Raw genomic sequence first — 26,705 nt, 5'->3', positions numbered from 1 at the left:
GTAATGAACTAAATTAGGTCTGCACAGGCTTTTTTTTTTTGTTGTTGGAAATCAGCCTTGATGGGGCTTTTCATGATGAATAAAGATTTGTTCATAGTTCAGACTCAAATTCCTCAGGAGCTGTTTAGAGTTCATGCAGTTTTAAAGACTGAGTAATTAAAAAAAAAAAAGCAAGGCTTTGTACTGGTTATTCCCTAACTGTTAATTGCATGACAAGTTTCAACTCAAATTTTATACAACATAAACTTTTCATGTTTTTCAACTTGCTGAAGCAAGACTTAATGGGAAAGTTATTTCTTGTTTTATCTTTGCAACATTTATATTTAAAACTTGCTTTTCTTTTTTTTTTTTTTTTTTTTCACCAAGTCTTCATTTCAGGCCAGACATCCACATGATAGTAAAGCTTTCACAGCCTCCTGATAGGGATTTTCTGCCATCTAGACAACCATTTAAAACCTTACACTTGACACTTCATTTTTTCCAGACTAACCAAAATGACCAGTAGAAAGAAGTGTCATGTGCAGATGCCTTACTCATGTGCATAAATTGAAGTCTCTCAAATTCCATAGAATAGAACAGAAACTACTTCTGCAAAAGTTGGCATTACCTTTGTGGAACAGAGTTGCAAAGAGCAAATCTCAGATACTAAATAAATCCTTTCTGGGAATCCTGCCACAAAATCTTTATTTTATTTAAAAGATTCAGAGTATTAAATGTTCCATACAAAAGGAATGTATAGCAGGGTTGGCTTCCTGCACATCCAGCAAGCCAAATTCTTTCTCCCATAAGTAACTACAATTACATCAATCTTGATGGAGCTTCGTCTGTATACACGAAAAATAATTTTTGCTTTAAATGCTTTTCACCATTTTTTTTTCTATAAAATGGTTCCTGTTTATTAAATGCTATGTTAAAGTTTTCAAAAAGCTTTCAAACATCATGAAAACACTGTTTAAAAATACCAGATAACTGTATTGTCTGATGATGAATGATATTTTCAACTGGGATAATTTCAGAGGAAAAATTATTTTTAATATCTCATGGAATCAAGCCCCTGTTGATTTATGAATCCATAGATACCTAGCCACTTCATTCCATAAATAAAACGGTCATAGTACCATATTAATTCTACTATATTTTAGACTTTATGCTCTCATCTATCTTTTTAGTACTCAAGTGTAACAAATAATTTCAGCTGGAACATATTTATGTTCACATTTCACTCAGTTCATGTGAAAGCCTAATATGAAATTTTGCTTTCCTGATCATTTTGGTCTGGTCAAAATAAATTATTGTTTTCTCAACTACGCCTGTGTTCAGTAATACTCAGCTTACCAAAAATCACTGTAAACAAAGTCTAAAGCCTTTTCCGACTACTGTATTATCTGAAGATACTAACAGATATTTGAGCAATCTTAGCAACCTCCTTTAAGTTTGTACCAAATAAAAGCTTCCTGCTACAAAGAGAAGCCATGAATGTCACACGACTTTCAGAAATGATGCTTATAAAATGTCAATAATTTCATATGAGCAAACAGCATAAAGCCATTCACTGACACTAAACCTTTAAATCAAAGCTGAGCTAAAAGAGTCAGCTTCAAGATAAAGTCTAAATCAGATTTTCAGAGGAAATAGAAATTTTAGCAGCAGCATGTAGAATCGACCTCAATAACTTCCGTGTACACAACAAAACACTGCCACCTAGAGTGAGGCAACGAAAAACCCCATCATAAGTTATTTAAATAACTTATGCATCACTTACAGCAGCATAAAATTTACTGGTGTACTTGTTTAAGTCTGTGATTTTTTTCAGTTACAGAGCCTCCTGCCTCTTTTTAAAAAATGCAGTACTTCAATACATTATATTTTAAAATATTTTTCTTTTTCCATATTCAAAATAAGGGTTGTATCAGCTTATGCTATGGGGGGATCACAGCATACTTTTTGGTGTAGCCATTGTATAGACCAACCAGTTGGGTTACCTTGCAAGCAGTTTTGATGCACAACCTTGCCATAACCAACCCTACAGTATTTCATTCTTTACAAATCCAGTTCAGATGTGGGTAAGGGAGGGCCCCACCAAGTGCCAGTTCTACAAGTTTCTCTCTTGTACCATCCTGCAGAATTCAAGGGCACATTTTTCTGAGACAGATAATAAAAGGCCTAGTGACTACTTTTTAAGCAATCCAAAAGCCTCTGTTTATGTGCAGTCTTCCATAACTGAAAGAAACAGTATTTGTTTCAAATAAAGCATCATATATGGTTTGCAGAGAAAAGTTTCCTACTGCTTTGTTTTGTTTTCCAAAACTGGAATACATACCTTGGCTTTGAATAAATGTATAGCAGCTCTACCAAGTTCAATGAAAGCTGCATCTGCATGGCTGCAGACAGAATGCAATCCTTAAAGTACAGCATAAATTGTAGTTTTATTTTGTGTCACTTATCATATCCTTGGAGACACTTGTGCTCACTGCCAGCTGTCAACGTCCTGCATAGTTAAACTTCTCAGGACTTAAAAACCCCAATCTTAAGTATGCACAGAAGCCAAGGAGTGGAGGAGACATGTTTTCATTATGATTACTTGACAATATTTACCAAAGCAGAGTTCTCTCCCTTTAAAAAAAAAAACAAAACAGTTATTCCAAACATTGTTTATGTCATTTCACACAAAACTGAAGTTGATTCCTTCTTTCCCACACCCAGGCTGGTCTCTTAGAATGCACTTTAATTAGGTAGAAACTCATCAACAATAAACCTGCCAACCAGATCTTTCTTCCCTAGAAACTTCTAAAATCAATAGATTCCAAAGGACGGATTCATTTTAATCAGAAAACAATTACAGTAGGCGCTATTTTCAGATCTGCTGCATTACAGAGTTAGCTCTTACGGATGATCCACTACTTACTGAAACATCTCTCACCAGACTTGCTATTTTTGTACTTTTTCCCTGCTGGAATTGCTGATGCTCCTGGTGATTATGTTTTTGAAGCCATTTCCTTTTCTGCTGATGCTACAGATTCTGCTGAGGTAATGTAATTGCTGTGGTTAATGGCCCTGAACAGCCATGTCTCTCGCTATCCAAAGTGCTTCTATTTTTATTCTCTGGTATTACACCCACTGGGGCCCTGGAAAAAAAAAATAAAAGCAGTGACTGACCGCATGCAGGCAAGTACCTCACGGCTCTGCGTGACAACAAATGACAGGGAGAGGACGAGATGACGCTATGGCAGCAGTCACCCTGTGCAGCCGCCCCTGAGCTCCAGACCCTCCCCCAGAGCTGGGATCGTTCCTCTCGCCGCTTCCTTCCTCCAGCATCAGAAAGGAGAAGTGCTGGGGGGGGGGGGGGGGGGGGCGGTGCTGTCACCTTTACCCGGCAGAGTTTTCCCTCATCTCAGGCGTGGAACCGGTGTGAGAGGGGACTCGGGCTCCCAAAGCCCCCCGTACCTGAGAGGTGGGCCCTCCCTCACCAAAACGATCAGCTCAGAGATGCGGGAGGGGGGGGGTGTATCAGAGGAAAGAAGGGAGAGAGCGGACTCCCCCGCCCCGCCCCGGTTGCCCACACCGCAGGGCCGAAGCGCAGCGCCCGCCTCCCCCCTCGGCTCTCCCCCCACTTTACTCCCCCTGACCTTCGCGCTGGGGGCAGGCACCGGCCGGCACTAACCCCTGACAACCGGCCCGCCGAGCCGCGAGGGACCCAACGGCCGGGAGCCGCCCCCGGCAGGCGCTGGGGCGGGAAGGAGCGTGGCGGGGTCGGCGGTGGCGGCGGTGTCCTCGCGGGAGCGCTGCCGCACGCCCCGCCTCCTCCCGGAGTCCAAGCGCCCCCACCACTTCCCGCCCTTCCGCCTCCATTTCCCAGAGTGCAGCGCGGGAGCGGGGCAGGAAGTCCCGTGCGCCTGAGTCAGGGGGAGGAGAAGAAGGAGGAGGAGGGAGAGGAGGGGGGGACCGCCGTTGCGGGCAGTGGCGATGGCGCTGGAGACCCTGTCCCCGGACTGGGAGTTCGACCGCCTGGATGATGGCTCGCAGAGTGAGCGTCCGCGGAGGGCGGGGCGGGAGAGGGCCTGCTTTAAGCCGGCGGGACTGCGGCGGTGACCGCCACGGAGCGGGGGCGGGGGGGGAGGCGCGGGTTGAGGAGACCCCTGCTCCCTCCCGGCCCCGCTCGCCGCTGCACCCCCGCTGGGAACGGGAGGGAGGAGGAAACAGTCGTGGGAGGGGAGCAGGGTCACCCTCCTCTGCTTCTCGGACGGCCCCCGCTCTATGCGGGGAGCCGGGCGCTTGCCGCACCCCTTCCCCCGGCCGCCAGCTCAGCGCTGATCCCCCTCCGGCCAGGCCTGCGGGGGTGGCCTGTCGCGGTGGCCTTTTCTGCCTCCCACCACCCTCTCCGTAGTTGTCCTGGGTTGTTCAAGGTGGGAAAGTGGCTTCTCCACCCCTTCATCCTTTACCCGCTCTGGGGAGCCGTCTCCAGTGGCCCCAGCGTGGCAGGGAGGGGGCAGGCAGGCTTGCGTGGCTTTCTCTCCTTGTAGGAACCGGGCAGGAGGAACAGATGCTTGTCGCGGAGATGGTGCTTCTTTCCTTCCCGATCATTTCTCGTGGCTCATAAATTTCTGCAGTTCCGTCCTCGGTTAGCCAGAGAAGTCACATCGAGATAAGTTAGTTCTGTGCAGCTTCTATTGGTAAAGGCGTGGAGCTGGGCAGTCACTTGCGGTTTAACCTTTAAAAAATAAATAAATTAGACCTTGTGATGCTTAAGTCTTTGACAGTGAGTGTGTCTGTCAAAATCCGCGTTTTTCTAAGCCTGTGGAGGTGACCTACTTTCTAAACAGGGAATGTGTCACGGTTGTTGTTGCTGTGAAAATATGTCACTCATGGACTGACTGTTTCACATATGTTATCCCAAGGGATGATACTGTTTGTACCATATTAATTGGATCTGGATTTCAGTGGAAACTGAAGCTGTCCTGAGCTAAGGTTTTTACCAGTTCTCTAGCTGTAGAATGGAAAATGTAGCTTTTACTCAGAATGCCAGATCTCCCCTAGTTTGCCTGTGACATTAAGTGCAGCTATGAGAACTTTACTGACATAATATACTCCATTACCAACCATCTTGACGGTGAACACACAGGCTGATCTTCTGTTGAGAACAGCAGATAATATTCTTCTAGGGAAAAGCCAAAGAAAAATCCTATTACTTGAAAAGCATTTGTTGTTGTTGTTTACTTTCACTTTATACCTGAGTCACTAACCTTTATCAATATAATGTTCTTAACTGAGGATGCAAGGTACTAAGGCGGTCTGGTTCGCTGTATCTGTGTCCTAGATATTTACAGACATAGCACTTGCAAATCGTGCTGTCGCAATAAGTCCGTTGAATACTGGTATTGCTGATTTTATGGAAGAAAATAATACTAACTTGAGGGATCTGTACTGCTGTGTAGATGTCTCATGTTGTTCCAATTGTTATGCTTTCATTTTGTCACCTGCGGAGAAACTAAATCAAACTTCATTGTAAACAGATTATACCCTATGAAGTATGTCTGCTGCTCTGAGGAAAAAGAAAATATCTGCTTTCTATGATTTCTTTTTCTTTCTCCATGTGAGCCAGTTTATTTGGGAAAACTGTTCTATACTTTAAAAAGCTTCCCCCATCTCCAAGTCTTTTAATCAGTTCAGCCCTGCCTGTCTCTGGCTAGCTAACAACTTTCACTCTCTTTTCTCTAAAATAGTGAGAAATTCTACACACCTCTCTCATATTGTATATGCTCAGTACAAGGTGTCAAATTAATGACTATCAATAGCTAAGTACTTGGAAATATTTATTATCAGTTATGTTGAGCTATAGCATTGTTCAGATCTATCATTTGACTACTGGAAAGGTGACCATTTGTGAGTCTCTAGCAGAGCGGTGCTGTGGTTTTGTTGGAGAAATGCTGCCTGTTTTGTAGGGAATTGATTTGAATAGCAGTGCCAGTTCCTGCTCTTGTATAGCTTGGGAGCTTTTTCTGTTCTTCCTATAAAGCCCCAATATCTCTGTCAGTTTCTTTGCTCTTAGTTTGTCTTTCATGTGAAGGAAGGAGGAGATGAAATTGGGGGAATACCGCAGCAGACCTCTATAATAATAAGTCTCTGTACTCTAGACTTTCTAGCAGTAAAGTACTGAAGCTGACATGGTGGCTAGTTAAACTCATTTCTGCAAGGCTCTGCATCCATCAGTGTTTTACTGGTTTTCTGCAGCAGAGCTTCCAGAAGATGCACTAGAATGAACCCAAAAGTTGAGATGAATTTGATGGAATAGAATAATATGATTATACAACTCAAGGGCTGCACATCAGTGTCTGGTATGCATACTGCTGATGGAGAGTTTTTTCTTCACTTGCTTCTTCTCCGTTTACATGAAATTTAGTCTCCTTATTTTCACAGTGCCTGTGCGCTGTCTAGGCTGCAGGTACCGGTAGAACCCAGTGGCACTAATGCAGAACGTAGTGTGGGAACGTGTGTGCTGCTCGGATAGGCTTTGCAGTCCATGTGCCCTTATGGTTGGCATTGCTGCTGAATTCAAAGTGGTAGCTTAGAATTAGTTCAGGACTTCACTGCAGTCATTTCTCCTTCTCAATCTCGACCTTCCTCTGCACAGTCCTTCTCATATTTTCCTTATTAATTTGTCCTTATTCATTCCTCCCCTTGTGCCTGCTACAGTGTCTCAATCAAATAAATGTTCTCAGACTTTTTCAGACAATTCTATTTTCAACAAATAGCAGATGACCACAAACTGTGAGATTTGTTATCTAAATATGGGGGAGACACTTTAGTCTTCACATGAATAAGGATTGTGTTTCCTTACTGAGCATAGAGGCCTTGAGCTGTAATCCTTCACTCCATAGTTCACATTATGCAACTAAGTCAGTAATTGTGTATAATTTGAGGAGGAGGGGGAAGTGTCTTAATGCGGGAAGAATAGTCAGATCAGGATAGCCTGGATGAAACTTTTGTGTACTGATTGTTTTTATACTTACTTTGCTAATTAGTACTGCTATTCCTGGTGTTTGACCAGCTGTGTGTTACCTTTGGAACCTGCTTTCCCTGAACAGTAACAGGACAGCTGTGCATTTCAGTGTCCAGATGCTAAGCAGAAGAAAAGTTCTGCTTGAAGATGGTGAATTTGCAAGCAGGAGAAATTATTAAAAGCCATAAACTTCTTGTGTAATGCCCAACTAACTTACTAAGAGGTAACAGGGAGAGAGTGGAAGGATTGCTACTAATACAGCTGCTACTCAGGCTAAAATTATTAGACTTATTACATCAAAGTTCTAATATAACTGCATAGGTACTGGTTCAGCTATGGGTAGAATCACCTGCTGTGTTATGCTTTCTGCAGGCATTTCTTTGTTCAGCATCTTGATGTGATTGCTAGGTTTGTTAAGATCTTAGTTTGAAAATATATGTAAATTAAAAATATAACTTTCTGCAAGCTGCTTAGATGATTGATATTCTTTAAGTAGCATTTGGATTTCTTTTAAATAGACAGTGAGGTGTAGGATTGTGTCATAGTTTAGCCCTGCTCAGGACCAAGCTGTGCGGTCTCTTGCTCACTCCCCTCACCCTCCAGTGGGACAGGGAAAAGAATTGGTAAAGAAAAGAAGGCAAAACTCATGGGTTGAGATAAAAGTTTAAGAGAATAACAGAAGAAGACAAAACAGAGGTGGAAAACAAATAAACAAAACCCAATAACAGAAAATACTGAAGCACATAATTTACAGTACAATAGCTCACAGCAGATCCTGATGCCCAATTTCCTTCCTGAATAGCAGGAATAGACTCCCCTCAGCACCCTCCTCACTGATATACTGAGCAGGATGTCACATGGGATGGAATGGCCCTTTGGCTTATTTGGGTAAACTATCCCAGCTGTGGGTTAATTAGTAACCTATTCCAGCTGTGTCCCCCAGCACCAGTACCACCAGCTCCAGTTCCTCTCCCAGCTCAGGTGAAAATTAACTCCATCCTAGCCAGAACCAGGACAGATTGTTTTTAAACAAATAAGAACTTTGTATTAAAGATGCAGTTGTATCAAGGAAAAATACCGCAGCAAAGTTAAGAATACAGTACTGAAGCTAAATAGCAACAGATTAAATATTTTTAATATTTTTTGTATTGCAGTTTACTGATCAGTCTATAAAACTGTACAAATTTATCAATTCCTAGAAATTCATGCTGAAGTGCAGTTGAAGAATTACGGAAGATTTCTTGAGGAATATACGTCTCAGTTGAAGAGGATTGAAGATGCTTTGGATGACTCCGTTGGAGATGTTTGGGACTTCAGTCTTGATCCCATTGCATTAAAGGTCTTCATATATTTAATATGCATTGCAGCTGTGGTTTTCCTAGTTCCTCCTTCCCTTCAAAACCTGAGAAGGTTTTGTGTTGATGTGTGATGCATTTGTGTTCTTAAAATTTTGACTTTTGTGTTTGAGAAACCTATCCAGTACTATTTTAATTATCAAGTAATTAATAAATTGATGCATATCATAAGAGGAGATGTTTTCATATTATTATCTTCCAGTCTTTTGGGTGGAAGTTAAATGAATTTATAGTTCTTCGTGTGTTAGGAAGGCTAATTCCAGCAAACTTCTTCCCTGTGGGTGTTGATGTTTTTATCTGGGGACTGGGGTTCCAGAAAGCTCACTAATCGATGTATAACTGCAGAGTGAACTGCGTGTGTGTTGTGGTTTTACTTAATAGCCTTGGTACAGTATTTTCTGTCCTTCAGGGGTGGCTATTTCCTTGGTCATAAGTTCTGTGTCCTCTGTGGAGCATTATTTTTTTTCTCTTCACTGAATTTGCAGACGTCGTTTAAAAGTGCTTTTGTTACCACGTGGAACTTGTCTGTGCTGAAGATGCGCTCTCAAGCAGTCATCTTGTCTGAATAATTTGAATGAATTATGTGCAAGGCTACCACAGTGCTGGATGTGTATGAACTAGTTAATATCATGGCTGACTTCAGTACAGGATGTCAGTCCCTGCATACAGCTATACATTATGAATTCTGTTTCCTGCATTTGGGATTCGTAATTCGTGTTTTAGACTTCCTGAGGTGTTTTCTTTTTTTTTCCTACACACTCCGTAATGACCGTGCTTTTGCTTTCCAAGTTTTGTAAGTAAATTATTGTAAATGCTATATAGTATACCTAGTTATTTGCCTTTCTGCCTAGAGTGAAAGGAAAGATATTTCCATGTAAACGTGAAGAGCGAAGGTTTCCTGCAGCATAGGTTGCCAGTAATGTGCAATTACTGCTCTCTTATTACTGACTTTATTTGAGATTAAACTGGAGGAGTAGCAGGAAATACTTATCCAGCTGGATTAATGTATTTTTGACCAATATTTTCTAAAGTTGTTTGTTGTGTTGTTTTGTTTTTTAATTTTAGCTTTTGCCATATGAACAGTCCTCCCTGCTGGAGCTCATAAAGACAGAAAACAAGGTAAGTGCTTTACACTTAAGAGGGGAAAAAAAAAGTTATTCTAGCTAAAACCAAGCCCTCTAAATGTGAATCTATTTGTAATCTCTGTGGTTTTTTTTTTTTTTTTTTCCCCCTTTTGAGTCTAGGTTCTAAACAAAGTAATAACTGTGTATGCTGCTCTCTGCTGTGAAATCAAGAAGTTAAAATATGAGGTAAATTCAGTTGTCTCTTATTACTTTGTATGAAAGTGTTTGCAGATTGGCAAGCTGCTATATAGTTTTATTCCTTAGCAGTAAAGAAACATGATATGATGTCTAAATATTTTTTGTAGCATGATTACATATATCCTATATATTAAAAACAAATTTTTGCTTTTGTTGTTAGGCAGAAACTAAATTTTATAATGGCCTCTTGTTTTATGGAGAAGGAGGTAAGTAGCTCCCTTTACTGTAACAGTTTGTAGCTTTACATTACTGCTTCAGGTTATATTAAATGCTACAATAAGTGCAATTTTATAATACTGATACATGCTTTCTATGTATGTTTGATAAGCACCAAATAACAGACTTTGAGGTTATAGGGATATGTGCATAGTTCTTCCAAGAGAAGCTGCAGTGTTTTGATGTTACATGCCCTTCAAGTGCAGGTAATAGTACTCATACTACTGTTTAGACAATGGCATAATACAGAAGCATAAGTGATTCTAAGGCAATTCAATTGACAAATTGTGAGGCTCTGCTTTACGTTAAAGCTGCTTTTTGTCTTAGAGTTAAACTGGTAACTCCTCCAAAGGATTGGTTTTAAGCTTACACCTTAAAGGATGCTAGTCTGGGAATAAGCAGAGACCTTAGTCCTGAGGACCAAATATGTTAATGGGTTGATTTAGGGATGTATCACCTCATTTTGTTTTCTATTTCAGAAATTTGAGAGAAACGGAAGGCCTTTTCATACTAGTATTGTAGAAAGGCTTTTTTTAAAGCTTTTAAAGAGCCTGTGACAGAAGTATTGGGAAATGTGAAATCTTTGAGCTAGGGACTGTTTATCATTCTTTTAAGCACTGTAGGAGATTACTCTTGTGGTTCAGTTAAGGAACATGAAGAAGTGTGGGTCTTGTTGGTTTTTTTGTGTTGGGTGTTCTGCAGGGAATGGTTGAGAATGGCAGGAACTGAGAGGTCAGCCTTCTGTGGGTCAGGTAGGGATACAGAAATTATGTTCTCCAATTCTGTGTCCCTCCCTGTAGCATCTGCTTTAATAACACAAGCTTGCTTATTTAGAGTAGCTGACAAAGTTACTGGCTCAAGGATGGCTGAAATCTAACAAGAAACTTTTTTTTTTTTTTTGTCTCCTGTCTTGCCCTTGGAGTGACTAGGGCTAGTCTAGGAACTTTAAATAGTTAGTTGGATAGTGTTATGTCCCAAAAAAACCTAAACACACTAAAGGTTACGTAAAATGTGTAAAGGGGAAGCATGCAATATTTAGAATCTTGTCCCAGAGCTCCATCTTACAGCAGTATGGAGACTCCTTTAGCCTCTGGTGACCGCTCTAAAAGAACGTATTTTGTGAAGCAATAAGACCTGCATTTTTATGCAGGTAAACTTGGAATTTTAAGCCACTTCTGCTCAGAGTAGCTCAATAGAAAAATGTCAAGTCTAGACCATTAATGTAATCACATTAAAAAGACTGTACTTGGTCAGGTGGCATTACACCTACTCCAGCTGACTGAAACAACTTGACATTGGTGATGTAATTATTGTATGTCATGGTATCCTGTTAATGTACTTTGTCATACAAGTAGTGCTTTGAAGCTATGGTGATGAGCCAGTTCTTCTGTGCAGGATGATATGTAGAAAAAAGAAACTCAATTTTTGGGGGAAATCATATGCTATACAGCTTTTTTTTCTGATTAATGGTGTAGTATATTCATTCACTAAATAATTACCAGTGGATGTTCCTTGCATAGAAATACCTAGTGCTTTCATACAAACTTTTTAAAATGGAAGTTTTTATATGAAGTTACATAATATATATGCCTTTAAAGAATTATGTTTTGTATTCTTTATTTTCTTTCAGGTGATGGAGACTTCTTTCCTGCTCTCTATCTAACTTATAAACAATGAAGTGTTTAATGAGAAATAAACTTAAAAAATAAGTCTAGCTTAGGAAAGCAAAATTGAAAGACTTTTTTTTTTTAAGGCTCTGTCAGTATGCTTAGAATAGTGCACTCTACTTGTATAACAAACAAATGGCTTAGAGGACAAGCTTCGATGTTAATTTAACAGGTACAACACAGGCTTTTTAAAGTGCTGACGAATGTTTGTCTTTTAAGCCACAGATTCCAGCATGGTGGAGGGAGATTGCCAAATACAGATGGGAAGATTTGTTTCTTTCTTGCAGGTAGAGTGTGTTTTAGTTTTAGTTTTCATTGAACACTGGAAATGGATTAATTTGTACATCTTTTTTTAGCTGATAGAAGAAAGTAAGATTAAAACATGCACCTCAAAAAAAATTGCTTATGCCTCACTCAATCTTTCAGGAAAGAACACTGTTTTCTTAGACAGTTTGGTTGTTATCAGGGTCCTTTACATGAAAACAGGATCTGTGTTTTTTCTGAGGATTTCCTCTGCTCTTGGGTTTCAATCTGCTGTGGAATTTCTTTGTCTTCAATGTAGCTTAAGTGACTGACCCGTTCCCAAAAATGTTTCTATTTTATGCAATATTGCTTGTAATGAAATGTCTATGTTGAATTAGAGAACATACAGGAAGCTTCCAGAATGTTTAAACAAATTCTAGTTTAACAAAAGTTAGAATTCTTCTTCTTACTGTATACTAACATGGCAGTAGTGATTTACTGAGTCATAACAAGTTGAATGATATAGGAAGTTGTTTCTCAAGCTCTTACCATGCCCAAGTGTATTAGTTGTTAGGATAACTTGGAGGTGTTTTCCCCCCCATTTTTTTCCAGTTTTTTGACCCATCAACTTTGTCAGTTTCTTCCTTCATCCTCTTTTTCCTTGCGAATGGATGTTTTGGAGACCTTTTAGTGGTTCTGAAACGGGACTACTGTACACTTGGGGTTTTCCAGACATGTCTGTGTGTGTTGCAAACCCACTCTGTGGAACAAGTTTATTTATGATGTATATGCTGATGTGTATATTTATAGAGTAAAGCCTACACAAAAAATAGCAATATTGCTTATGAGCCTGCTTTTTATGTATGCTACAGTGACTTGCTGATTATTGAGCAGCTTGGGAAAGAAGGGAAATACAGGATGTTGCCCCAAAGAGAAGGTTACTGTGCTAACAGGTGTGTGTTGCTTTGGGTGAAGCTATGAGGAAAAGTTTTTCCTTATTGAGTTTGTTCTTTTTCAGCTGTTGTGTTCCCTTAAATCCATTCAGTAGTTGCCTAGATCCATAGACTAGGAAATGCTGTTCTAATCAGTGTTACAAGCATATCTCCAAGGGCAGTGTGAAAGTATGAATGAAGATGACAAAAGGACATTAAGAGGGACACAGACTCGTTGGTACAAGTCTAGAGGAGGGCTATGAAAATGATCAGAGGGCTGGAGCACCTCTCCTGTTGAGGACAGGCTGAGAGAGCTGGGGCTGTTCAGCTTGGAGAAGAGAAGGCTCCAGGGAGACATTATTGTGGCCTTTCAGTACTTAAAGGGGACTTAAAAGAAAGACAGGGAGAAACTCTTTAGCAGGGCCTGTTGTGATAGGACAAGAGGTTTAAAATAAAAGGGTTTTAAATTAGAGGGAGGCAGATTCAGACTGGAGCTAAGGAAGAAATTTTTTGCCATGAGAGTGGTGGAACACTGGCACAGGTTGTCTGGAGAGGTGCTGGATGCCCCATCCCTGGAAACATTCAAAGCCAGGTTGGATGAGGCTCTGAGCAATCTGATCTAGTCGAAGATGTCCCTGCTTCTTGCAGGGAGATTGGACTAGATGACCTTTAAAGGTCCCTTCCAACCCTAACCCTGTATGATTCTATGAAAAGAGGTGAAATGTTGCTTTCATAGAGCTAATGTCCACCAGTTGGTTTATTGGCTCTTCTGAGTTCAGGATTTCTTGATTAACTGGATGGAATAGCCTCAAATTTGCTATGTCCAAAGATTTTTTTTTTTAAAGATTATCAAAATAGCACTGTGAAACACTAGTTAAGTACTCTTGATCTTGCAGAAGACTGTATTTGAAGAACTCTGGTAAAATGATCTTGTTTGTATTACATATCTGCTGATAGGCATGTGCTGTTAAATTGTGCTGTATCCTGGAAGTTTTAAAATGGCAACTGGTGCCCTTCTCCAGGAAACATGATCTTGATCGTCTATTAATTAATTCCTCTGGAATCTATTGGCTTGTTTCAGCTGCATTTAGTAGAGCAACACAAGTGTAAGAAGTAATGACACTTTATGTTTTGTGAAAACTAGTGACTAATTGAAGGCAGAAGACCAAATAAGATCTATTTTTGATGGAGAGGAAGACAGAATTCAGCTGCTAGCCAGCCTTCTGGCAGCAATAGCAGGCTGGCTGGTTAGCCAGTGTGGGCTGTCTGCTACGAAGCCATCTGTGTGCTGCCTGGGTAGACTCGTGACACGCTGTTTTTTTCCTTGAAGGGATTATAGGGTGCATTAATGAGCAAATATTGTTGCAGTTAAGGGAAACTCTGATTCATTTATCCTATTGCTCAAGGAATGGCTTGTTAAAATCGATTATAGAAATTAAGATAGTCCTTTTACATGGTCAGAGTTGACCTATTCTTACTCATTTTATACTATGTAACTGAGCTTAAGTTCTGCTTTAGTCAAACATACCTCTTGTTTTTTTGAAAGCAGTATTCTGTAGCTAATCACTCTTGCAGTAGGTACAAGCTTCTGTGTTATTTTCTGATTTGAATTCAACTATCACCAGCTCCCAGAGCCTGACTCTTTAGTGGGAAAAGACACAGCCTTTGCTATCAGGGATATTCTCTCTGAATGTACTTGGGCATTGTTGTCAAGTCACTTCTTACGATCTGTGATAAATTGAAACAATAGTATAAATAGTCCAAGTTGCGCTGGAAGCTTGTGTTTGGTAGCTTCTTAGCTTAGTACCAGATCCTTTTTTTAGCTGTTAGTTGCTAGGTTGATGTTTTCCATGGAATCTTGTTGGGGCTTGATCTCCAAGTTCAGTGTTTTATACTCGGTGTTTTGGATGTAACGGCAGCTTGTGCATGAGGAGGGTCTATGTGCATTTTATTTTCTTGTATTTCAGGAGCTGTCTTGCTTTGTTACCCGATGTTACGAAGTGGTGGTGAATGTAGTGCATCAGTTGGCTGTTCTCTATACCAGCAACAAGTAATTATTCCCTAAAATGCTCTATTGTTTTTATGTAGTTAAACAAATTTATAAAATATGAATGTTCTGCCTCAGGTATGGTCTTTCTTGGAATATCGTTGTATAGAGATATGTAGAGTGCTTTGCTGTGCAAGTTTGGGTTTCATAACCCATTATGAAAGTGTAAGGCAGTGTTTTTATACAATCAGATACAAGAATTCTATTTTTTTTGTCATTTTTTGATAGAATTGATGCATCAGAGGCACTTAGTCTTTATGATTAAGAGATCTTATTACTCTTTCATCCTTGCGCCATTAGAGAGAGAGATTCCTTCTGTTGACTAATAAAGTGGATGCTAGTAGCTTCAGAAGCTTAAAAATTGGATCACTTCCACAGTCTGTTTTAAATATGTAAATCTTGGTATATATTCATCACAGAATAACCATGGCTTTAACACCTGAAATTGAGCTTAGTAGGGCTGCTGGGTTTAGCTCCTCTGAAAACTGAGGAGAGCTTAGCTCCAAACAGAATTTCTGGGTTTAGCTCTGAATACAACTGCAGGACTCTTGATATTCCCCCCCACCCCATCCCCTTTCTTCCCTCCTCCAGATAAGATAGCATCATTCTTAGTTTTATTTGTTGCTTTCATTTTTGTCTTACGTTGCAGCACAAGGTAGACTTCCTATATGGTGTTGAATGAACAAGACTGGATGTGTAGCTTGAACGTGGCTTGATTAAAAATATGAAGTGATTTTGTACTTTTGGACCACAAGACTTTATGTACCAAAGCTACTTGCTGTTAGCATAGCTGAACTGGGAATTGCTGATACACATGTGCACTGATTGAAATCACGGGTTTGAACCAGTCACATGCTGTGCATTTGAAAATGTGATATTAAATTTGGTCATAGCACACAGATTTCACATAGCATATACTTTTGATCAGATTTTGAGGTTTTTATTCCCCCCCCCCCCCCGTTAATATATTAATGAAGAAAAATGTACGCCAAGAAACAAAGAGCTCACTGTAGTACAGAAATGATAAATATGCTCTGTTGTAAGGCTTAAAAAGGAATGAAAATGTTTATTTTATTTACAGGAATGCACCTAAAATTATAGAGACGTCTGGAGTTCATTTTCAGGTGGGAATGTTTTGGAGCTCTTTTGCTTATGTTAATACTTGTATATCTTGATCATTAATCCTGAGAAAAGCAGCAAGAAAGTGAGTTTCAGGTACAACTTTCAATCTGGAATCTTCTTTAAATGTTTTATTTTGTTAATCAACTTTTTCTGGCTTTTATGTGGAAAGGGCTGATATCTCCATGTCTGTTATAGTCTAACATTCTTAGGTGAAAAGTGTTTGCATAATCCCTTATTCTGCGCAATATGTGTTTCTGCAGGTAGACAATTTAAAAAATCCTACCCTCAGTGTTGGATTAGATAAATGAACTTAAAGCAGTGCCAGCATGCAAACTAGTGTTCCTTTAAATCTTTAAGCTACCAAACCAAGAAATCTTCGATTTAAATTCTGCCTAATGTCTTGTTGGCTGATAATTCATTGAAACGAACTGAAACTTCATATGCCAGACATGACTGCAATGATCTTTTCAATAGTTACAATACTTTTTTCCTTTTCTTTTTTTTTTTTTTAAACAGACAATGTATGAACATCTAGGAGAGTTGCTCACAGTCTTAATCACTCTGGATGAAATAATTGACAATCATGCCACTCTGAAAGATCACTGGACCATGTATAAGAGGTGTGTCTCTGAAAGTGTGAAAAATACTTCCACAACATAAAAGATAAAAGCGTATGCATGTGTCTTTGTTCCAGGAAAGTCAGTGTGGGAATGTGGATTTTGGCAGCCCCAAAAGTCTTCCAGAAATTTCAATGAAGAGCAAGGCTGAGCTCCCGCCTTATCTTAACAGCACTAGTAAATTTTTTTAAGTGCTGAATGTTATATTTACAATACACAGTAAACATCTTGACAAACAGAGTAACGGTTGGTGGGATTTAAAATATATTCAATAAGGAAATCTGATTTTGCACAGAACTGAACTAAGACTGTCCCTATATATGGTGATCATGGGGATGAGCATAAAGATTTAAGTAAGAACACTTTCTTAAGTAAAAGCTGAAGAGTCAGCAATTATAAAGGTAGTTAAATTAGTAGAATAGTAACTGGTTCATTGAAAACCTGGATAAATGGGAGTTATTCAAATGCATATGGCTTTAGAAGACCTAGTAGGTTTGGGGGCCTTTTTTTTTTTTTTTTTTTTTTTTTTTTTTTTTTTTTTTTTTAAATTTTGGAGTTGCAGCTGTGCACAGATTTGAGCAGTTAAAACCTATTCTCGAGGTGATATAGGATGATAAAACTGTTATCATATTTTAATTGTGTTTGTATGTATGTTTCATGCATACTCCTTACAGGCTACTAAAATCTGTCCATCATAACCCTTCTAAGTTTGGGATTCAAGAAGATAAACTGAAGCCATTTGAAAAGCTGCTGTTAAAACTGGAATGCCAGTTACTTGATGGAATGATATTTCAGGTAATGAAATTAATATTCTGCAGTATGACAGGGGAAACTATGACATTAAAGTGAGATTCTTTAAAAAAATCTATTGTTTGGTTGGTTTTGGTTTTTTTTTGTTGTTGTTCCCCAGCCCCCCCCCCCGATATAGTGATGTCTGAATTATCTCTTGCATCTGTGCATACAGGGGAAAAAAAAGGCTCTATTGTAAGCTCCTTTCTTGCTCTTCTCATGTGCTAGAACTGTGCCAGGCTTTGAATGGTAGCAGTTAATGCTTACTGTTTTGCAGAATTAAAGAAACGCAGACAACTTGGCATTAAGGCTATGTGTTACCAGAAATTTTAATAGTGGTCAGGCTTACATAGCATAGGTCCATTTTATCTTAGCTGCAAGTTAGTCTCCTCAGTAATCTTGAAAATATATTGTGTGACCTCTTGTTACATCTTTTTGTCTCATTCGTAGCATATGGGACAGGTAGCTGTCATGAGGTACCACTTCTGCGGTGTATACCCGGCAAATGCCAGTGTACGTACAGGTGGATGAGAAGGATTATTACTCTTTCAGTGCAGTTAATTTAAATGTGTTCATACAAGAAGCCATCTTCTCTTAGAAAAGTATGCATTTGAGACTGAAATCAGATGTTGTGGCATAGTGAGGAGAGTCAATCGAACAGGACTGTTACTCAGTTCTTACTGTTACATCTTACATGGCATAGGGAAGAATATTTTGTTCTATAAAAGCCTTCAGAAGATAAATTGTAGACAAATAATTAAACACAATTTGGCTTGTTTCAAAGGATGTTGCTACCAGCTATCCATTTTTAATCTTGTAGTTCTCTAATGTTGTGTTAGTACAAAGACTTCATAGTAGAATTTGTCTTGTATTCATTCAGGAAGTTTCCCCTCCTGTCCTGCCAACGCCCTTTTCTAACAAAAATAAATGAAAAATACTCTTAAATACAATTCTGTTAAAACCTTTTATAATATCTTTAGAAAATCTGAAGTGTCTTTTTTTTTTTTTTTTTTCCTAGCACATCATGTGGTTTCTTTAAAAATGCCCCTTAACAGAAATCTTAAATCAGTAAATGAAATTAGTTTTTTGGATATTAGCTATAAGAGATTTTTAATGTTTTCTCTTATACTAAATAATTTAAGCATAGTTTGAAAATCTATATGTTGTGAATTTTAAGACTAACTTTAGGTTAGTGCTGTATGACGTAAATCAATGTGTTCTTGCAGCATTCTTCTCTTGCAAAATCAGTATTGTTTTACATTCCAAAATTCACGGCATTATCATTATGCTTCTTTTTTTCCTTTTTGCTCAGGGCTGTATAGAGCAACAGTTTGATTCTGTAAATGGTGGAGTGTCAGTGTCGAAGAACAGCGCATTTGCTGAAGAATTTGCTCATACTCTTCGCACAACTTTTGCAAATGTTGAAGCCAAACTTGGTAATGCAAGCTCATACTTCTCCTGCCAGCTTCACTGTTTCTAGAAGTGTTTGTATTGCTTGACTAGGGTTTGTTTTTTTTTGGTGTATTTCTGCAGGTGAGCCTTCAGAAATTGACCAGAGGGATAAATATGTGGGCATTTGTGGCCTCTTTGTACTGCATTTTCAGATTTTTCGGACCATAGACAAGAAGTTTTACAAGTCATTGCTAGATGTCTGTAAAAAGGTGAATGCTTTATTCTTTTGTTAATAATTAAGGGGGGGGGGACACACACCCTTTCGTAATGATGTAGATAGCTTTCTTAGTTGTATAGCATGGCAAAGACTTGAAAAAGGAAAGAACGCACAATTTGCCAAAAAAAGACAGAAAGCAGAATTGAGACTTTTCTACTTTTTGTAATTTTCTTCTTATCAATTTTCTTTTAAAGACACTCTAAAACCTGTCCAGTCACTTAGCAGCAAGGTAAAATAACTTGAAATTACCATTAAAATCTTTCTTAAGATAAATGTGGCACTGAGGACAAAACGTTGTTTGACTTGAGTATTGTGAGACTGAAAACACACTTTGGGTTTTAACCTTGGCTACAAACATGTATTTTGAAAGATCTGTAAGTCCAAAGGTGATTGAGGCTTTTTCATATCAGATGATGTTAAGAAATTATTAAATTCTCTAATACTGTTTAGAATCAGTGAGAGTGGTAATAACTTTGCCTGTGATGCCCTTATTGGACTTCCAGGGCAGAACCCTTTTTTTAATGTGAATGTAATACCTTGTAGGAACTAGTTATGCCGAAATAAATGGAATTGTGTGTTATGGTTCAAAAGAGGCATAGAAACTTGCATGGTGGCATAGTATTTCTTGTAGTTACTTATGTTTATTGCTACCTGTAGCATTTTTTTCCCCCCTTATTTTGTGTTTTTCTTTTTTTCCCCCAGGTACCAGCCATCACATTAACTGCTAACATTATCTGGTTTGCTGACAACTTTCTGATTCAGAAGGTACCAGCTGCTGCCAAACTTCTGGACAAGAAAAGTATTCATACAGTTAAAATGCAAAGGGAGAACTTTCTACAGCAGAAGGCACAGTCACTTACCAAGTATGCTTCCTAAATATTGCGTCCTGGTGATGTTTGGCAAACTGTTTATAAACACATGAGTTTCTTCATTCAGTGTACTAGCATGTTGTATAGTATTGCTCAGTGGTGTTGAACAACTTTTTCATTTCACTGCAGCAGCATTTGTTTATTTGTTTCTCCAGGGATATGCAGACATATTATGTTTTTGTGAGCTCATGGATGACAAAAATGGAATCTATCTTGTCAAAGGAGCAACGCATTGATAAGTTTGCAGAAGATCTTTCTAACCGCTGCAATGTCTTCATCCAGGTGTGCAGTGTTTTAATGTGGTGAAATAACAAATGATGCAGCAAACTGATATTTTGGTGCAAGTTGTTGAACATAAAAAGAGATCACAGAGGTTCTGTGATCATCAATGTGTTATTTTCAATGTGGGAATTCTTCTACAACGTTAAATGCCCAATAGATTCTCTTTTAAGTAAATCTGTAAAAGAGACTTCCATAAGGCATGTGGGGGAAGTGAATCTGAATATTCAGTGGCTAAAATTCTGGATTTCTCTTGACTTAGGAAATCAAGAAGGCTTCATTTCCTCTATAGTAAAGGTTTTTTTTGGTTTTTTTTTTTTTCATTCTGAGTCAGATGAGGTACATAAGTTGGACTGAACTAGTGTCTAATTTAGTTTTATTTAGCACGGTGCATACTTCCAGTAAAGGTTTTGTGTTGTTTCATTGTGCTTTACCTAGTGATGGTACTTTGCAAGAATCTTGCTACGTTCCGAGGCAGCTGGTTTTCTTTTGGCCTACTAACAGCATGTAGTCTTAATGTAAGATGCATCTTATTTCTGAATTTATTTTTTGCTAGTTTTGATATGTAGCTATCTGCCTGACAGAAATCTGCTGAGAATAGGTGTGTGATAGAAGCATGATCCTGAGTCTTCCGCATATAAAAACATACATGTAATAGGATCTGTGGTTTCTATATTAGAAGTATTTGCAGTGGACTTAATTTGCTACAGAGCAAAAGCTACTTGAGTTTCCTAGACCACGTGCTATCTCTTCCTAGTCTCTTTTTTTTTTTAATTGTTATTTCTTTTTCTTTGAAATAAGTTGAATAACACTTTTTTTTTCATGCTGTATGTAATCAACATTGTATTTAAAAGTTTAGCATACATTGATTTAGAAATGGTTGCTTTTTATTGTGGGATGGACAGTTCTATTTAGATGGTATTTACACAGTTCTGTACTGTGAGTCTCTTTGTTCCACAGAATCTGGAAATTTTAGCTTAGTTTTGTGATAGGCTGGTTTTTAGGGGCATGGGAGTTGTTTGGTGGGTTGGTTTACAATAGATCTGAAATTATTAGACCTTTTAGGCTTTGCGATTAATTAATTCACTGATCTATGTTTGATTTGAATGACTCTAGAAGAGATTAATGATCAGCTGACCTAATGACTTATAGGCAGTTTCATAATGTCTGCTCAATAAAAAGGTTTCATTCAGCTTTGGGATCTCAGACTTGATTATTAGGTGGAGTCGTAGATTTCCTAGTGTGAAGAGGAAAAAATTCATTCTGTCATGTGTGGAAGAAAACAGAACTTATTTGATTGACATGTGAAAAAATGCCGCTTTTTTTCCTTTACTCATTTTATTTTTAGGGTTTTCTTTATGCATACAGTCTTAGCACCATCATTAAAACTACAATGAATCTCTACATGTCAATGCAAAAACCTATGACCAAAACCTCAGTGAAAGCTCTCTGCAGACTTGTAGAACTTCTGAAGGTAGGTCACTGGATGAAAGTTGTTTATTTCATGTAGACCTTTACAGGGAACACTGACCAAACATCACATTAACATGTCTCTTACCACGACCCCCCCCCCCCCCCCCAAAAAAAAACCCAAAACAAACAAAAAACCAAAAACAAAAAAAAAAAACCAAAAAAACCAACCAAACCAAAAAAACAGCTTAGTGGTTTTTGCATGACTTTTTGTTCAAGACTGGATTTGGTTAGAGAAAGGAGATTTGGGAGGCTACAACTCATTTATTCAACTTCTAAATGCCTGCCTTAGTTGGTATCACAAAATGATTGAGGTTGGAAGAGACCTCTGGAGGTCATCTGGTCCATCCTCCCCCTGCTCAGGCATGGCCACCTAGAGCCGGCTGCTCAGGACTGTGTCCAAATCAGTTTTTAATATCTTCAGAGATGAAAAATCCACAGCCTCCGTGGGCAATCAGCCTGTGCCAGCGCTTGGTCACCCTCACAGTAAGAAAATGTTTCCAAACGTTCAGAGGCACCTTCCTGTGTTTCAGTTTGTGCCAATTGCCTCATGTCCTGTCACTGGGTATCTCTGAAAAGAGCCTTTGCATCCTCCCTTCAGGTAAGGTGTCATTGATAAGACACCTGCCCCCAGGCTGCCTCTTCTCCAGGCTGAACAGTCCCAGTTCTCTCAGCCTTTCCTCATGTGTGAGATGCTCCAGTCCCTTAATCATCTTTGTGGCCCTTGGCTGGGCTCTCTCCAGTATGTTTATGTTTGTCTTGTACTGAGTAGCCCAGAAGTGGACATAGTACTCAGTGTCACTTTACTAGTGCTGAGTAGAGGGGAAGGGTCACATCCCTCAACCTGCCAGCAATAGTTTGTCTAATGCAGCCAAAGATATCATCAGCCTTCTTTGTGGCAAAGGCATGTTGCTGACTTAAGTTCAACTTGGTGTCCATCAGGACCCCTAGGTCCTTTTCTGCCAAGCTGCTTACCAGCTGGATGACTCCCAGTATATATTGGTGTATGGGCTTGTTCCTCCCCAGGTGAAGGACCTTGCGCTTCTGATACTTTTTCCAGAAGGAAAGTTCTCTGAGAACTTCAGAAAGCAATGTGGAGCAGAGCTAGATTATTTTTAAAAAAACAACCAACAAAACTTACATCACAGTTTTGAAACTCTTTTACACTCCTGAATTATTTGATTTTTTTCTCAGTTTCTAAGGGTTGATTGCAACAGCTACTAACAGCACATTACAAAGTGGAAAGAGTTTGTATTTGCTGTGTGGATGAGTCTACCAGCATAAAGCCAAATTTTAAAGACAGCGATTTTGTTAACTACGTGAACTGTTGTGTTTTGGCATTGACTTTAGGCAATAGAACACATGTTTTATCGAAGAAGTATGGTTGTAGCAGATTCTGTGACGCACATTGCTCAACATCTACAATATCAGGCTCTTCACGCTATTTCTGTAGCCAAGGTATGTAATCCAAGTTCTAGTAATCTTCCTAGCTAAGTGTTTAAAAAAAATCTTCATTTTAAATTAAAGCATTTTTTTTACTTCTGTAAAATCCGTAGTGTTGCTCTGTCATAATTGACAGATATATAAGCTTTCCAGTAGGTCAGGGCTTTGCCCTAGAAACTGTGCATCATAGATAGTTTTGACTAAGAATGGGTTCTGTCTTCCTCTAAACTGCTACATCCCTTGTCGTGTTCCTCTTGTGTTCTTTTTAGTTTTTATTTCTAGTGATTTTCGTGAACTGACCTTTCTGATGCACATTCTTAAAGCAATCTGTTAAATCTGTTACGGGTCTAAGCAAACAGGCTGTTACTTATTGAAATCTGCGTGGCAAAATAGCAGAGGTTAATACATGATGTCTGACAGGAGTCTAACACAGGCATGAAATCACTCTTTTGCTGTGGGGTAAAATGGCTTCTGATGGTGAGACACTAATACCTGCGTATTATATATTTCTATAAAGCAAAATGTGTAGTAAACTGATCTTGTTATCAGATCTTGAATTTCTGATTTCAGGGCAAATGGGGAAATGACACTTTCAGTATACCTGTTCTGATGTATTAGTGACTGTTTCATCCTTTCATCCCATTCAGTAGCATCATTACAAAGGTGGTATACTGTTGATACCAGTGCAGCTATTAAATTTTCCTTTAATTTTTTTTTTTTTATTTTGGCCATGTTCACATAAATGGATTACCATTTTAACAGTAGGCTTTTGTATGTTGGAAGCTTGTTTGATATGTTTGAAATTTGGCTGTAATCTTAATTTATATATCTGGCATCTCCATGTTTTCTTGCGTAAGAAAAAAAAAACAAACTTTTTCTAAAAAGCTGAGATGTAAGTATATATCAGGAGTAGCACGAACTGAAGAAGTTTTAAGCTTCAAAGCTATTACAAACAAACAGTTCATATATATGTAGATATATGTAGATATATGTTCACATATATGCAGGTAGCTTTCATAACCTTTTTGACTGATATCTGTAATTACATTGCAGTTTATTTCTAAATGCATAGAAGTATGCTGAGACGTGTGTATTGAGTGGATGTCAAAGAAAACACATTTGTGAACAATTTTTGATATTTTAACTACTGCTTAGAAAATACGTGAGAGGCAAAAATACGTCAGAAGCAAATGCTGGTAAATAGAGTTAATTAGCACTAATATTTTTTATATGTTCCACTTTGTTTCTAAGGGGTGTAAGGTCTAAGGCCTATACCTGATGTAGCTTGATCTTGTTGCCAACAGCAGGTAGTCACTGATTAAAAAAGTAATTTAAAAAATTAAATTACATGTACCTTAGAACTAAAATTGACATGCAGTCAGATGCAGCTTGCACAGTATTTGTATACTGTATGACCTGACCCATGTTTACACTGAACTGCACATATTCCAAGTGTATAGATAGGTAATACCACTGAACTGACAAAGTGAATCTGGATTCAGTTAGCTCTTCACAAAACATAATTTGTTTGCAGAAATACTCAATTTATGACAAGTCCATAAGCTTTGGAAAGAAGAGGTAAGCTATTACTTTTGGGCTTAGGTAACTTCTCTGAATTTCTGTGTCTTTCTGTCATCAAGAAAAGAGTCATTTCTGATAAAAAGTACAGTGAGCAGCGCCTGGATGTCCTCTCTGCTTTGGTGTTGGCTGAGAACACGCTCAACGGGCCAAGTACAAAACAGAGGCGACTAATTGTTTCCCTTGCTCTGAGTGTGGGAACACAAATGGTAAGTGCCATGATTGTTCCAGACCTTTACTTGTTTGGTGTAGTATCTTATAAAAAAATATAATCTTGTCCTTTTTTCTTTTTTTTTTCTTGCACAGAAAACTTTTAAAGATGAAGAGCTCATTCCCCTTCAGTTAGTTCTGAAAAAACTAGACTTGATCAGTGAACTTACAGAGCGGTAAGCAGTGGCATGTGATATATAGAAGGCAGTGTAGTCTTCACTGTGCAAATAGCAAAATCTAGTAGCTGCATGCTGTTGTGATTTTTGCATGTATTGTAGACCAGGGATGGACAGAAGGAATTCTAGAGCTAAGCTTCAAGCTGACTGGTCTTTGGGCAAGTCATGTTTTACCTAACTGTTGCCAATTAGTTAATCCGTTTCTCTGGTTTAGAAATTCTGTCACTTTCTTGGATGAGCTGGCTTTATGTTAAGCTGAAGTCTTCCTCTTAACCCAAACCTAAAAGTTATGAATTAATACCAGTCTGTTTGGGAGATCAGGTTGTCAGTTCACATGTGACACCATGTTTTACTGCTGCTGTAGTTTCAAGTTACATAATGCTGACCATCAGAAAGGCAGGTGAACATCTGGGTTCCGTGCATACTTCATGGAGAGAGGCAAACGCCCTCAGTGGATGACTAATGGGATAAATCCCTGGTATAAGAAGGGTACACAGGTTGTAACAGGAGAGGGCTGTTTCTCTTTTTTTGACTTAGAGGAGTAAATTAGAGTATATGTTTGACCTCTAGGCTACTAATTGCATGCAGTAAGAAAATAGTTATTCAGAATTTTGCTATAATGTAAGGTTTAATTCTTTCAGAGACTGAGTAAACCTTTTTTTCTAAAGCAAGTACCTTTAATTTATAAATAGCCTAGTGGAAAACCAGAAGAGAAAAAAATCTTTAATAAAAATAACTTTATTTTGAAGGACAATGCATCTGGAACATTAAAGGAACTTAGGCTTGAAAAGCAACTGTCATTAGTTTAAACACACTAACATAAGTATCACTGTGTTTAGAATTGGAAGAAGAAGCCATTCTTCTATGTCTAATAAGTAATCTTGTATTCTAGAGTTCGAACGCAATGTGACTGTTGTTTCTTATACTGGCATCGAGCAATCTTTCCAATCTATTTAGATGATGTGTATGAAAATGCAGTTGATTCTGCTAGACTGCATGTAAGTAATAATGTCTATAACTTAGTTCAACAAGCCACTGCAGTGGGAGGGATTCAGAGGAGGAGAAGATAAAGCTTGGACTGAAACTCTTAAGGGGAAAAAAACTCAAAAAAACCTCACAAAAGTAAAACCCAGGCAAGAGTTACTACCAAGGCAGAACTATCTTCTCAATCTAGAGGATATAAAAGCAATCTTTGTTCTAAATCTAATTAAAGTGTATCTGTTAAATTGCTCTAAAAATCTCAGGTTGCTGTTGTTAAATCTGAATCTCTATGTGTCTGTATCTTTGTTCCTCTCTTCATTCATTCCGATTTGAAATGAACACCTTTTGCTAGACTTGAACATGAAAAGCCTTTGTTCCGCATTGTGGTTATGTATTTCTAACGCACGTATCACTGCTTTCAGTGATGATGTGTGGGACAGTTACCCTGTAGTTTTTCCACTCCCCATGTCTCCTCCCCTCTTTGAAGTATCAAGTATTTGCTGCAGAAGTGAATCACGCTTTGGCATGCTAATCTGATAAAAATAATCTATTCCAGTATTGTGCATGCCATGGTCAATTACAGTACTAAAATGATTATAGTGTAAATAATTTCAGATGAAATAGCTAATAATTATGACCTTTGAGTAAAAAGATCAGTAGCAACTAAATGCTTCAAATGAACGCATTAAGGACGAGAAACTTCAGTAGGGTTTATGAAGTCTG

General features: G+C 38.6%; 1 protein-coding gene across 3 annotated transcripts in view; it reads left to right on the top strand.

Annotated features, from left to right (window-relative positions):
- The first annotated feature begins 3,937 nt into the window (after positions 1-3,937).
- Positions 3,938-26,705, top strand: part of WASHC4 (WASH complex subunit 4) — a 39,113-nt gene continuing 16,345 nt past the window's right edge. For 2 of the 3 annotated variants that reach the window (XR_015259282.1, XM_086754086.1), the window contains exons 1-19: positions 3,938-4,024; positions 8,197-8,336; positions 9,418-9,471; positions 9,597-9,662; positions 9,835-9,880; positions 11,777-11,844; positions 14,700-14,782; positions 15,861-15,903; positions 16,418-16,521; positions 17,193-17,313; positions 18,620-18,743; positions 18,841-18,968; positions 19,679-19,839; positions 20,001-20,127; positions 21,473-21,598; positions 22,945-23,052; positions 24,678-24,824; positions 24,922-25,001; positions 25,894-25,999. Coding sequence is in view for 2 of the 3 variants with exons in the window: in XM_086754086.1 (XP_086610212.1) it covers positions 3,964-4,024; positions 8,197-8,336; positions 9,418-9,471; positions 9,597-9,662; positions 9,835-9,880; positions 11,777-11,844; positions 14,700-14,782; positions 15,861-15,903; positions 16,418-16,521; positions 17,193-17,313; positions 18,620-18,743; positions 18,841-18,968; positions 19,679-19,839; positions 20,001-20,127; positions 21,473-21,598; positions 22,945-23,052; positions 24,678-24,824; positions 24,922-25,001; positions 25,894-25,999 (1,893 nt within the window). In the remaining variant the exon portion in view is untranslated. Of the gene's footprint in view, positions 4,025-8,196; positions 8,337-9,417; positions 9,472-9,596; positions 9,663-9,834; positions 9,881-11,776; positions 11,845-14,699; positions 14,783-15,860; positions 15,904-16,417; positions 16,522-17,192; positions 17,314-18,619; positions 18,744-18,840; positions 18,969-19,678; positions 19,840-20,000; positions 20,128-21,472; positions 21,599-22,944; positions 23,053-24,677; positions 24,825-24,921; positions 25,002-25,893; positions 26,000-26,705 lie in introns of those variants that run through there. The other variant, XM_086754094.1, reaches the window with a different exon arrangement.

Source organism: Chlamydotis macqueenii, chromosome 1 (assembly GCF_036417535.1).
Source record: "Chlamydotis macqueenii isolate bChlMac1 chromosome 1, bChlMac1.mat, whole genome shotgun sequence".
NCBI lineage: Eukaryota > Metazoa > Chordata > Aves > Otidiformes > Otididae > Chlamydotis > Chlamydotis macqueenii.
This window is presented reverse-complemented; position numbering and strand designations above follow the sequence as displayed.